This window comes from Vitis vinifera, chromosome 15 (assembly GCF_030704535.1).
Source record: "Vitis vinifera cultivar Pinot Noir 40024 chromosome 15, ASM3070453v1".
In the NCBI taxonomy this organism is placed as follows: domain Eukaryota; kingdom Viridiplantae; phylum Streptophyta; class Magnoliopsida; order Vitales; family Vitaceae; genus Vitis; species Vitis vinifera.
The window spans coordinates 6,293,921-6,307,845 of record NC_081819.1 but is presented as its reverse complement, the minus strand read 5'-3'; the positions used below and the strand labels follow the sequence as shown (position 1 = coordinate 6,307,845).

The window sequence follows — 13,925 nt, the reverse complement described above, 5'->3', positions numbered from 1 at the left end:
ACGTAAAACCTAGCCACTCATCCCCTGAGAAATCATCCTCTGAAGTTGTTTGGCTAGCAAGAAAAGTGAAAACAAAATGAGAAGGAAAAGCAGAGAAAAGCTCTGTATATTTCTTACTACGAGAATTTTTTACAAGTGTTTTATGAAAAACAAACATCATCATATCACACATATTTTCTTCTATATCTGCTACCTAAAAGATATATAAAAAGATATAAAAGAAAATATCTAAGTTGGTTACAAGGAGAAACTAGGAAATTACACAAAATATTTGAAGATAAAAATCTAACGGAGTCGGTGCACAAGAAGATTTCGCATACCATGCGAAATTTGGCATGGTGTGCAAAATCCTTGGCTGCCTCAAGTGGTTTCGCATGGTGTGCGAAATTTCGCATAGCCATGCGAAACTGTTGGTTGTTGGATTTCTTCTTCTGATTTCCTTCCTTGCATCTCTGATTGGCTTGGCAAAGGGCTATGAAGTGCTCCAAAGCTTGGATTCTTCATGTATTTGAGCTTTAACTTGCTTTGCCATGGATTTCACCAATTTCTCCCTCATTCTTGGCTTGTTTCAATGATAAAAAAGCTACCAAAAACACCAAAACTTGCCAAAAATTAATTAGTAACCCTTATTGGTTCCTTAATGTGCCAATTGAGTTAAAAGGTATTAACTACTACTCAAAAGTATTTAAAACAGTTAGTTTCAAGCTATAAAAGAGTACTTTTTGAGTAGTAATCAATAGTGGAGAAGTGAACGGCTCTTGTTGGAGACATCTTCAAGTATGGTTCCATACTCCATGCCTTTGATTTTGAGAGTCCAAACCATCCTTAGAGCAAAAGGACTTGACAATGTTCTGAAAACTATCAATTCTTCTTCCATAGTGTTTTGATATTTGTAAATGGAATAACAGGCAGCTCACTTCCTTTTTGTACACATTTGGGCTATGAATTTTCATAATTTTTTCTCATATTTCACTGTATGTATCAAATAGACCCCTAATAGTTTTGTGAACCCTACATTTCCCTTTATGTTGTCCGGATTCTTATTTCTCTCCAAGCTACTATTTCCTTTTAAAAAAAATAGACACAAGGCAAAGAATCGGAATGCTAAAGTCAATTCTCTTTGGTAAATTCAAGTGAAAATATGTCTTTATTTTATATAAAAATATATGGCATGTGATGTGATTACAAGTTTATTTAGGGGTGATGTTATAAAGTTCAAAATTAATTTCTGAGGGTTGAAAGTAGTTTTTTTTTTTTTCACAAAAATGAGGAAATTTGCAAAATTTCATAACTTACTCTTGAAAATATAGAAAGACACTTTTATTACTTATATCTAAATATTAACCATTTCTATGTAGTAATATTTCTTTCTAATATAAGTATTAACCAGTTTTGTATGCCAAATACTTTTATTTCAAATAAGTCTCAAAAATTGCAAATAAAATTTGTGACGTGACATATAGTGCAAGTTGTTTGAAAATACATCCAAGCGAAGTAGAAACATTAGTCTATAGTTCCCTTTTTCCAATGTTCAAACATCAGTGAGGACATTCGGAAAATGAAAGTAGTAAAAATAACAACCAAACAATAATCTTCCTCATCATTTTTGAAGTCTTTGAGCAGATTAATGATTGCTTTTAGTCACATGGTGGACCCCTTTGGTAAGATGTGCATGACCCTAATATATATATACTCAAATATCTTAGAGAAAAAAACTTATACTTAGCTTGGATAGTAAGTCCACAAGTATAAGATTAGATTAATAATTATTTTCAACAACTCTCTAGTTCTATTTCTAATTTCCTTCAAGGAAATTTCAAAGGAAATGATTTTTATGCAATTTATATGAATTGTTGAAGCTAAAAATAATGATTTCTTAAGGAAAAAGCATACAAATTACCTTTTTTACCCTATATTTATGTCAATACCTCTTTTGAAATTGATGTTGGGAATTAGTGAGTAAACGTGCAAAAATGATATTATTTCTAAATCTAACATCAAACCAAAGGAAGAAACAAGTTAAGATATGGAAGAAAGAGCAGTTATTGAGAGTTTATACTAGAAATGAGACATTTGATATCTCATGTGATACAAAGATGAGGAATCAATACCTGTAGATAAGGGAATAGAGTAAGAAGTAATGTCAAAATTGGTTCTGGCAGAGGAGAGTTTGCATTGGAATAATGAAAATGTGTGGCTATTCGATTCAACCTTTGAGGTATCAAAATACTATTTGATACTTTGTGCTAATTTCAATAAGAGGAAGAACTCATTGATGATCTGTGGAGGTACACTATCCCCTACTGAATAGCACTTCAATACCCGATGATGAATTTATGTATCGATCTCTATTGAATCTCGTTTTAATATGCGTAAAAACTCTCTACACTTTTAATATGGAAAATTCAAATCAACAACCGAAGATATGGCAATTGTGGTATCAATTGCTATCAAGCTTTATCGAATTGGCCATTTTGACATTGTAAGTAAAGGACTAGTCTGTATATTAACTAGTATCAAATTGGAGTTATTGGTATCGAATGGTTGCAAGGATTGTAATAAGTAACAATCTAAACCATTTTTAAGTAATTTAAATTTTGCTAGGATTTGTTGAGATGAGCTGGCACGTCATGATTGGGTTAGCCACGTATGAATAGAGAGTAGATATTTTTAAGATCATTAGTTGAATTATTAGTTTTAGAGAGTAGATTAGATTTTTCTCCAAAAGATATTTTCTTTTCAATTTTCTTGGCATCCAACCATGATTTTCTAACCTAAATATCTTCAAGTGGAAGACACTCAATATCTAGAAATTTATTTTCTCCAAAAATACATTTCATATCTTGCTCCCCAAGCTTCCTTTCTAGCTTCACCATTGGGTGAAGGTATGGTTCAACTCATTAAGACTAAGGAGCATTAGGTCTTGGAATGAGCTGCAAGTAGTGTTTCCTTTGATGTTTTTTTATTCACATATATCAACATGTTAAAGAGGAATATCTCTAACTTTAAAACTAAAGATGGAGAAAAGTGTTTCAACTGTTGGTAGAGAGGTTTAAATATGCCATATATACATGTCTACATCATGGATTTGATAGTTGGATGTTGGTGTTCTACTTCTATCAAGGGATGTTACCTTTGATGAAGCAACTAATGGAGACTATCTATGGAGGCAATTTCATGAGCAAAAGCAATCTAATTCCTAGAATATTTGGAAAGTGTATCCATGGGATGGAAAGATCCTATACCTAAAGGAGAACCAAGAAGAACTCAAAATCCTACACAATCCTTAAATAGTGGAGGAATTTATAGTGTAACATAAGACCTAGGGCTTCAATCAAAGATCTCAACTTTTGGCAAATGTGCTTATGCTTAGCTATTCTATTTTGTTCATGAGTTTAGGGACATGAGATTCCATATATAATTCCATTGGAGAAAAGATAATTAATGAGTGAAGGTATAATACTCCCCACCCTAATTAGTTTGCATAACTTTAATTTTGTGATCTAGTCGAAATTCAGCTTATCATTTAAAGTTAAGAAAGACTTGGAATGCTTCATATTTTTGTTTAAGCATGTAGATCTAGGTAAATCAAGAGTAGACATCAACAAAGTGAATACAATACTAATATCCTTTTGAAGAAGGTACAAAGGAAGGGCCCCATAAATTTGAATGGATTAACTCTAAGGGTTTTATGTATGAAGAGGTTGAAAAAAGAAATGAAGACTTATGAATTTTAGTTATGCAATAGGCAAAACAACCAATAGAAGACTTTTTATTAAGATGAGAAAAGTTATATTTGTTGACTATAAGAGATACTATTTGTGCAAATGGGTGGCTAAGTCTATTATGACATGGATTAGAAAGTGAGTAAGAAGATAGTTGTGTGGTAGTTGTTATAAATGTCTTGGAGAAGATAGGTGCAAATGAAAAACAAATGAGAAACATGTTAGGATGGAATTCTCTAAGCCTTAATGTATGGAGGAGTTGACTCCAAGATGGATTGAGGTATGACGGTTAGGTCCATTTGTGTATTATCAAATACATATAACCCTCTTTTAATTTGGCCTTGGAAGAGGATTGCTCTGCTGGCAAGATCCTAGACAAAACAAGAGGTGGGATGAAATTCAAAACACACATGATTGTCATTAATGAAATTTGAAACACTATGAAGGTTTTTGGTGATTTTTGGAACATATAGAAGATGTTTTAAGGTAAGTGACTAGGAAGGAATGTTAGGACATTGAGTCTTGTTTGTAAGTTAGCTATTTTGTTCCAAGTTAATTGTGGCCTTAGAAATCATTTTAGATAGTGACTTACTCTCTATTAAATATCAAGGGTTGTTGTTCCTTCAATTGAAAAAATCATAAGTCTAAAAATGTTTGGTTTGTGGCAAGTTATGCTTCTAAAATGTATAAAGAGGAATGATACCCTTTTTCTGGAATTAAAATTGATTTTTATCTAATTTTGTAAAAAAGAAAGGCCGCTTGAGCGGGCAGCAATGCTCAAGCACCTGAGGCACTTAAGCGATGATTAAGTGCATTGTAGCGCTCATGCTATTTTTGCTGAAGATTGACACAATATTTTCAAATATTTCATGCAAATCCTACTTAGAAACTTTGAGATATTGACCCTCTTTAGCCTCTAGGCCTATATGTACCTCATTATAACCCTTTTAGGTTAAGAGATTAGAGAGTTTTCAAAATGGCACTTTGAGAAGAAAAGGCCTAACGAGCCACACCACTCCAAATCTCTCATTCAAAGCATTCATTCTAGAATCTAGGGTTGAAGACCTGCATCCCTTCAACTAGGTTAAAGAGTATTCACTAAGGCAATTGAAGGTTGTTATGTCGCGGACGTGGATTAAGTTGTAGTTATTGGAGAGTAAGTCTTTAGGGTAAAGTTGTCAGGTAAATTTGTGAAACTTGATCTCATATAGTGGATTTTGATTAGTAGTCTTAGATCTCACGGTTTTTTATCTCCACAATTAATATGAGGGTTTTTTCTTGTAAAAATCTCTATGTTCATTGCATATCTTTTTTATTTGTTTTGCATATCTCTATGTTCATTGCATAACTTATAAATCTTTATTATAATTTTTTATTACACCCATTCACTCCGCCCGGGTGTTACCATATTGCACTTTGGTTTTCTAAGGAACAAATGGAAATGAAAATGATATCCAATGTGGTGAATAGAGAGGCCCTTATCATTTCCCATGAAGACTTGATTTAATGCAAAGAATTGTGTTTTGGTGATTAGATTGTTAAGGTCAAATGTAAGGCGATTTGTTGCCCCAAAGTCTGGGTTCCGATTGGTGGTGATAAAGGAAACTACAACTCAACTAGCATATAATCCAAGCCAAAGCAGAATCTCTATGTGAGAAGTTGATAATGCAATTTGTCAGGAAGGAAAACTACTCTCCCTATTTGTAATGTGGAAAATCAAGGCTGGAAGGAAATCTTCACTTACTTGTTATGTATAATATTCCCTTTAGTATGTAAAGAAAGTATGTATTGTTTTTATTTATTTTTTTAGAAAACAATAATCAAGGTGTGGTGCAAATTCAACCTTTCAAAAAAGGTTTCTGTTCTTCATGGTGTCAAAGCTGGTTAACCTAAAACAATACAAAGCTTCCATGGCCAACCCAAAAAATGTTCTTAGAATTCAGGTTTTTCATCAATGCTCAAGCCTCATCTCCATCAAACTGAATAAGTCCAATCTCCTTTTGTGACACTCACAAGTTCTTCCTCTTATGCGAAGCCTTAGATTAGTTCATCATCTCTTTGAAAATAGACATGTATCAGAAGAGATAATGGATACTGAAACAAAGGAGACCCATGATTCGTCAATAGAGACATGGTCTCACAATGATGGTCTACTTACCTCCTGGCTTCTTGGACTCATGACAGAAGAAGTGATGCTTCTTTTGGATGGAACAGAGACTGCATATGATGTTTGAAACTCTCTAGAAGAGAAGCTCTTTCTAATGACCAAAGAGAAGGAGGTGCAATTGATCAATAGATTCCAAGGGTTGAAGAAATGCACAAGGTCCCTTGATGAATATCTAAGGGAGTTCAAAGGCATTTGTGATGCATTAGCTGTAGTTAGAAAACCAGTAAGTGACCTAGACTAATTTTTTCAACTAGCTCAAGGTCTCGGAACTAAATATATGGATTTTCGGGTGGCTATGTTATCAAAGCCTTCATATCCCTCTTACAATCAATTTGTTCTGGCTCTATAAGGGCATGAACAAATGATTATGACAGAAAATGAAGAGAACAAGGAGTTAATAAACCATGAACAAGCCTATCTTAACTAACGAGGAAGAGGAATAAATCAAGGAGGAAGATTTCTTTCTAGAGGTCGTGGCTTCACTCTAGTAGGATGATTCGATCACAATGCTACCAGTGACCAAAGGCAGAATGTTCATCATAGCACCAGAAATCCAAGAAATAGCTTCAACAACCAGCCTCCACCATAACCGAAACTCCAAAAATCTGAAGGTACTCTTATTTTCCAAATTTGTAATAAAACTAACTATTCAACTTTGGATTACTGGAACTGATTCAACCATTCGTATCAATCAGAAGAGATTCCTTAAGCTTTGGATGCTACGACTCTAAATGAAGAAGATAAGAATCCTTATTTTTTTTGGACTCAAGAGCAACAACCCATATAATAAATGACCCAAGGATGATGTCCCAAGTAATTCCATATAAAGGGCATGATGCAATTTTTTTTGGAAATGGAAAAGCTTTAAGAATCTCACATATTGGTAAAGCTAGACTAAAAACTAAACATAGAGATCTAAAGCTTAAAAAATTATTGGTTGTTCCAGAAATTAAGAAAAAATTGTTATCCATGCTCCATAGAATTCTCATCAACTAGTTTTGTCATTAAGGATCAACTTTAGCAAGTGCTATCTTTAGGAACTAAGAAGGGAGGTCTCTATGCATTGGAGGAAAATGTGATTCAAGCCATGACAGTTACTAGGTCTAGCAAGGCATCATCAGAAGTGCGGCCTCAATACATGGGGCATCCGCAAACAAAATCTATAAAGCTTGTACAAGATAAGAATTTCATTGAAGTATCTAGTTGGATGAAATTAGCAACAGTATGTGTTAGTTGTCAGTTAGGAAAAAGCTAAAAACTTCTTTTTGGCTTAAGAAATAAAATTTCTAGCAATCCTCTTGACAAAATTCAATTTGACTTATGGGGACCTGTAGCAAATAATTCAACTCAAGGATACAAGTATTATGTTGTCTTTATTGCTGAACATACTCGCTATACATGACTTTATCCCTTGAGAAGAAAATCAGATTTCTTAGAATGTTTTTTGAAGTTTCAAAATCTGGTTGAAAATCAACTTGAAAGACGAATAAAAATATTCCAAAGTGATGATGGAGGTGAGTTTCAATCAATTAAATTTCAAAATCACCTAAGCAATTGTGGAATTTTACAACAAGTCTCATGCTCAAAAACTCTAGAACAAATTGGGGTTGCAGAAAGAAAGCATAGACACATTGTTGAAATGGGCCTAACAATGCTTTTCCATGCCAAACTACCATTGAGTTTATGGGTAGGCGCATTCCTTACTAATGTTTACCTCATTAATCGGTTGCCTTCTATGGTGTTGAAAATGGAGAGTCCATTCTTTATGCTCTTCAAACAATATCCATAATATAGGAGCTTGAGAATTTTTGGTTGTCAGTGTTTTCCATACCTTAGAGACTATACGGGAAGAATAAATTCTCACCTAAGATATATCCATGTGTTTTTATTAGATATAGCCCTCTACACAAGGGTTATAAATGCTTGCATCCTTCAACTAAAAGAGTTTACATATCTCGTCATGTCATCTTCAATGAAAATTTCTTTCCTTATGCTAATTCTCTTGTTAAGAAAAATCATTTACAGATTCCTATAGAAATGGTACAATTCTCAACTTCAGATGCTTCTTGTGAGACTTCAAAAATAGATCACCAAACTAAGTCCTGGAAGGAGAACACTACTAACCAATCAAGCAACTCCAAGAAGCGCAACCACTACCCATGCACTATTGAGCTAATAAACCAGTTTATGTTAAAGGAAGAATTTCTGCTAGTTGCAATACTAACCAAAATACAAAAGCATTATGTGTTAATCCGATTGGAAATCCCACTGTTGTTGCTACTGAAATTTTCACTGTTACTGCAGTACAAATGATCACAATACTGTCATTACTACAGAAACTCCCCCTGATGTTTCTCTTGGTACTAGTGGCCACAATTCCAACATTGCTACTACTACTGGAACACTCTCTCAGATTAAGTCTATTAGTAGCTACAAGCCTGTCAATGTTAGTAATTTTCCTAATATTAGTGAGCACCTAGTAGTTGATCTCTATTTTCCTCAAAAATGGCAGAAAAATGACCATGTTGGTCTATCTCTGCAAAACAAATCAACCAGTCATAGTGTTGATGATGAAGTTCCTGATATTAGCAAGAAAATTGTTATTGACATCTATTCTCCTCAGGGCCAACACACAGATAACAAAGAAACTCATATGATCACCAAAAGTAAACTCAAGAATGATCCCATTTTAAAGTCTCAAATGGTTACTTTTGCTACCACAAGAAGTAATATTAGTGAGCCAAAAACATATCATACAACATTGAAAATTCCTTATTGGTTCAAAGCAATGCAAGAGAAAATCAAGGCTTTAATCCAAAATTGAACATGGGGTTTGGTTCCTAGGCCTCCAACTGCAAATATTGTGGGTTCTAAATGGGTGTTTAAAACAAAACTAAAGGAATGTGGAACCATAAATAGATACAAAGCATGATTAGTTGGACTTTAGAGAGACCTTTAGCCTATTTATAAAACATACTATAATCGAATTGATCCTTTCACTAGTGGTAACCTTGGGGTGGACAAGGAGACAATTGGATGTTAAGAAGGCCTTACTAAATGGGTTTGTAAAGGAAGAAATATTCATGGAACAACCTCCAGGATTTATAAACAAGGACTTTTGAATCATGTCTACAAATTGAATCTCTCTCTTTTTGGCCTTAAGCAAGCTCCAAGGGCTTGGTTTGATAGACTATCCCAATATCTTCTTCATCTAGGGTTTTACTATGGTAAAGCAGACTCGTCTCTATTTATTCTTCACAAAGGTCAATCTATTGTTTTGCTACTTATCTATGTTGATGATATTGTAGTCACAGGCAATGATAACAACATCATTAGTGACCTCATCAACATCTTAGGTAGTGAATTTTCACTCAAGGACTTAGGATCTTTGCATTATTTATTGGGATTGGAGGTTAAAAATCTTCCTAATGGGTTGTTTGTTTCTCAAACAAAGTACACTAGAGATCTCATAGAGCACACAAAAATGATGGAGTGTACTTATATCAACACACCCATGGCTCTTAAGTCCATCATCACACCTTCTAATGAACAACCTATTGATCTTACACTCTATAGGCAACTCGTTGGATCCCTCTAATATTTAACCTTCACAAAGACTGATATTGTGCATGTAGTAAACAAGGCTTGCTGACATTTCCAAGCACCCACTAAAGATGACTTGCAAGCTATCAAACACATCCTTAGATATTTGAACGGAACAATGGAGCATGGAATCAGGTTTTTCAAACAAAGTTCACTTCGTCTCACTAGTTTTTGTGATGTTGATTAGGCCGGATGCACAAACACAAGAAGAAGCACATATAGGTATTGTATTTTTTTGGGAGCCAATTGTATCTCATGGTCCTCAAAGTGACAACCTATAGTTTCTAGACCAAGCGTCAAGGCCAAATATCGATCCCTTACGTCTAGTGCCGCATAAATAATTTGGCTTACTTTCCTTCTTCGTGATATTGGCATTCAACTATGTGAACCTCCTTAATTGCTATGTGATAACCTCAGAGCCCTTCACGTGATAGTAAATCCCGTCTTCCATGCACGTTCCAAGCGTATTGATTTGGACTATCATTTTGTTCGGGAAAAAATTGCAAGTGGAGTTTTGATTACTCGTTTCCTTCCATCATCCTTACAAGTAGCTGATATATTCACAAAAGCATTCCCTAATACTTCATTGCAAGTTTTTCGATTCAAGCTAGGAGGGCACAAGTTACCACTCACTAGCTTGCGGGGGGCTGATGATGGAAACTCCAACTTAGCCAACATACAATCCATGCCAAAGTAGAATCTCTACGTGAGAAGTTTATAATGCAATCTGCTAGGAAGGAAAACTACTCTCCATATTTTTAGTGTGGAAAATCAAGGCTAGAAGGAAATCTTCACTTACATGTTCTGTATAATATTCCATTTTCTGTGTAAAGAAAGTATGTATTGTTTTTATTTATTTTTTTTAGAAAACAATCAGCAAGGTGTGGTGCAAATTCAACCTTTCAAAAATAGTTTATGTTCTTCAAGTGGCTTATGATATTTCTTGTGTTATAGACTATGCGGATGTAGAAGAGATTCCTAGGGAGGGAACTGTTGTGAAAGGTGAGCTATGTTCCCTTGAGGAAAATACTCTTGAAGTTGTGAGGGTTTATAGAAGGATTAATCAAATTAGTAGTAGCACTGAATGAGTACATGGCCCATTCTCCCATAGAGTTGACACTAAGGTTTGTTGTTTCCTCCCCAAGAACTTGTACCATGTCACCTTCATCCTCATTGAGAGAAGTTTTCAAGGAAGCTTTGTTTATCCAGAGAATTCATGAGATCTTGTTGAGTACAGAAATGCATTTTGATTTCCTCCACAATGACTAGGCTGATTCATACTTAAGTTAGTGTTTCCAAATCTTTGGTTAAAGTGTGAAGAACCATTGGTTGTGGTTAAGTTGACTAAGTTAGGGTATGAAAATTTTGAACTCTTGATGCTTTTCTCAATACGACTTTCTTGAGTAAAGAGTGCTTTAATTTCTTTAACAGTATCTAGATCAATTCTTGAGCTTACAGAGATGATAAAAATTTCATATTCTTAAGGAAGGTCTTCAAAGATCACATCTATATGGTCTTCGATAGAAAGGATATGGCCAACTAAGGTAAGAACATCAACAATATTTCTCACCTTAAGGAGGTAGTCATTTATAGGTAGATCTCCTTTCTTAGTATTTTGCAGTTGAGTCTTAGATTAGGTTACTTTGGCTTGTACTTGGGTAACAAAATATAGATAAAGAGTCTTCAATACCTAGGATGAAGTATCATAGTTCACCATGCATGTGAGGAATGCATAAGATATGGACCCAAGAATCCTAAGACATGATGAATTGATCATGTTGTTTCTAGTCTTGAAACTCATGGTTTATGTAATGTTTGGTTTCATCATCGATCTTGAGATAGAAATTTTAAGGGCAATACTAAAAAATCAGAGAGAAATATTGCAACTTGTGTCCTCTTAACGTTGTCAATATCCGTTTACTCCAAACTAGAAAATTCTAGTTGTCCAATTTGGATGAGATTGGGAGGGGAAAGGAAATAGATACAAAATTGGTGGTTCTTAAGATGTCTCATGGTGGAGATGGAAGAGATTTCCATAGCTAAGATAGAACCAACTCTGATACCATGTTGAGAGAAGCTGAGAAAGAATAGAAAGGAGTAGAGAGGTAATGATGAAAGAAAAAAGATTGCAGAGAGCTTTTGTATCTCATTTGTGTATTTTTCAAACAGAGGGCATATATCTTAAGTAGTAAGTCTTCCATCACTTGTAACTACCTAAGGAATTGGTTTCAACAGAAAAGGAACTGACCATGCATTATGGGTAAGATGTAGTTGTAACTCATTATCTCTAGCAACCCATAATGGTAGAAGGTTGTACAAGTTTATTGCACAACTTCTTGGATTGACCCTTTTTATGTAACTTTTAGCCCACTGCTTTAATTTACATTGGTCCCTTATGATTTTTAAGTAAAAGTAATATTGATAAATATGTAAAACTTTATATTCAAATTAAACTAGTTTAAAAAATTTTATTTAATTATATTATAATCAAAGGTTGATCACTTTTAGTGATTTTTTTTTTTTTAAAAAAGTTAAAAGCAAATTTTAACTTACCTTGCATTTCAGAGGCAATATCAATTGCTTGTCTCATGGATATTCTCCTCCATGACTATAAGCATGTTAACATCCATGATCAAATGCAACAGTATTACTTGTGATATTTAGCGCACCTTAGAGGAGGTCTTTTGCCTAACACAAAGAAATGGTAATGTGCCATATAAACTACAATTGCAGAGTCTAAAAAAGGGTGGATTGAGCATTGTTGGTTTAAAAAAACACCAGAGGGTTGAAGCTAAGTGATAAAACTACACTAAGCCCCAAGCATAACAATCAAGGAAAAGGAAAAGAGAGTTTAGGCACTTATTGGAGAAAGGGCTTGTTTTGCATTTTGACTTTTCTTGTAATAGATTTAATCAACATATACATCAATCAAATTTACAATAATTATTCATTAGTTCAATGTTAGGCATACTGAAACTCATCCATTAGATACCCTATAATTGTAATGTTTTAGAGGTTGCTATCCGATGCCATGTTCTACCAATAGAAAGAAAATTGATGTTGTATCAAACTGTTTGAGGGGTTTTAATCTTAGATCTAATGGATGCCGAATTCAACACAATACTGAAAGTATTTTGTATTAGAAATTCAAGTTCAGTTGCAGACAAACACATACTGGTGTGAATCATGACATATATTATTTTATTCTTATTCATACTATTTCATTAACTCCAAATGGTTGTTCTAGGCGTAGTGAGGCGGTTCATTTAGATGCTGCTGCTGCTGCAATGGTGGCATCATAAAGGGCATGGAACTTGGCAATCATCTTGTCTTGTGGTGGCCAGTTGTCTTTGATTATGGGAGAATCTGAAAATTCTTTCATCCATTCGGACAACAATGGAAACTTATCCTCATCCACTATTTTCAGGCCAACTACCTCTTCAAATATGCTGATAAAGTTAGCAAGCCATCCCAAGGCAAGATCAACAAACCCAATCCTCTCTCCGCCGAAGAGCCTCTTTCCCTTCAGCTTGTCCTCCAAGAACTGAAGGTGCTTCATGGCTTCAACCATGGCTTTCTTTTTCTCTTTCCCTTCCTTGAGGAAGAAACCCTGAAAGATTGATGTCACAACCTACATCCAAAACAAAACAAATCAATATGGATCAAACTATATATGAAGCCTTTTCCAATTTAATTTCAACCAAGGAGCGAGAACAACCTTATCATCGCCAAATTTGGCCCAGAAGCGAGCCATGGCTCTCTCGTAAAGGTCTTCAGACAACAAGGAAGTTTCCTTCCATGTCTCATCAATGTATTCAAGAATGACAAGCGATTCCACGATCAGTTTTCCATTGTGTATAAGAATTGGAACTTTTTTGTGGACAGGATTATAGTGGAGAAGGGAAGGGCTCTTGTTGGAGAGATCTTCAAATATGGTTTCATACTCTATGCCTTTGATTTTGGGAGCCCAAACAATCCTCAGAGCAAAAAGACTTGACTATGTTCTGAGAAGTTTCACCTCTTCTGACACAATGTTTTGATATCTGCAAATGGAATAACATGCAGCTCAGCTCCTTTTTGTAGACATTTGGGCTGTGAAATTTTGATAATTCAGAAAAGAAAACAGGTGAAACAAAGTATTGCATATGAAAACAAATTAAAGTATATTATAAAGACTCACCAGACATTTTTTGTTCACAATTCAGAAAAGTCTTAAACTTACAAGTAAAATATGTGAAGCTACATCCACACAAAGCAGATATTTTTATTCCTAATTCAGATAAGTCTTAGGAATTGTGAATAAAATATGTGGAGTGACATATAATACAAGTTGTTTGAAAAGACATCCAAGAAAAGTACAAACATCCAATGTCTCAACATCAGTGATGATGTTTGGGTCACATGGTGGACCCCTTTCTTAGGATGAACTT

General features: G+C 34.5%; 1 protein-coding gene across 1 annotated transcript; it reads right to left on the bottom strand.

Moving 5' to 3' along the window:
* Positions 1–12,757: 12,757 nt before the first annotated feature.
* On the bottom strand, positions 12,758–13,682 carry LOC100257074 (probable glutathione S-transferase). The gene is made up of 3 exons (XM_019225466.2): positions 13,676–13,682; positions 13,214–13,446; positions 12,758–13,126 (listed from the first exon to the last, which is right to left on the bottom strand). The coding sequence occupies exons 1-3, from the start codon at positions 13,680–13,682 to the stop codon at positions 12,758–12,760; spliced, it is 609 nt and encodes a 202-aa protein (XP_019081011.2).
* Positions 13,683–13,925: the final 243 nt, after the last annotated feature.

Coding starts and splice junctions, on each gene's coding strand:
- LOC100257074 (XM_019225466.2), bottom strand. Junction 13,127..13,213: donor CCAAATTTGGCGATGATAAG/GTTGTTCTCGCT, acceptor TTTTGGATGTAG/GTTGTGACATCAATCTTTCA.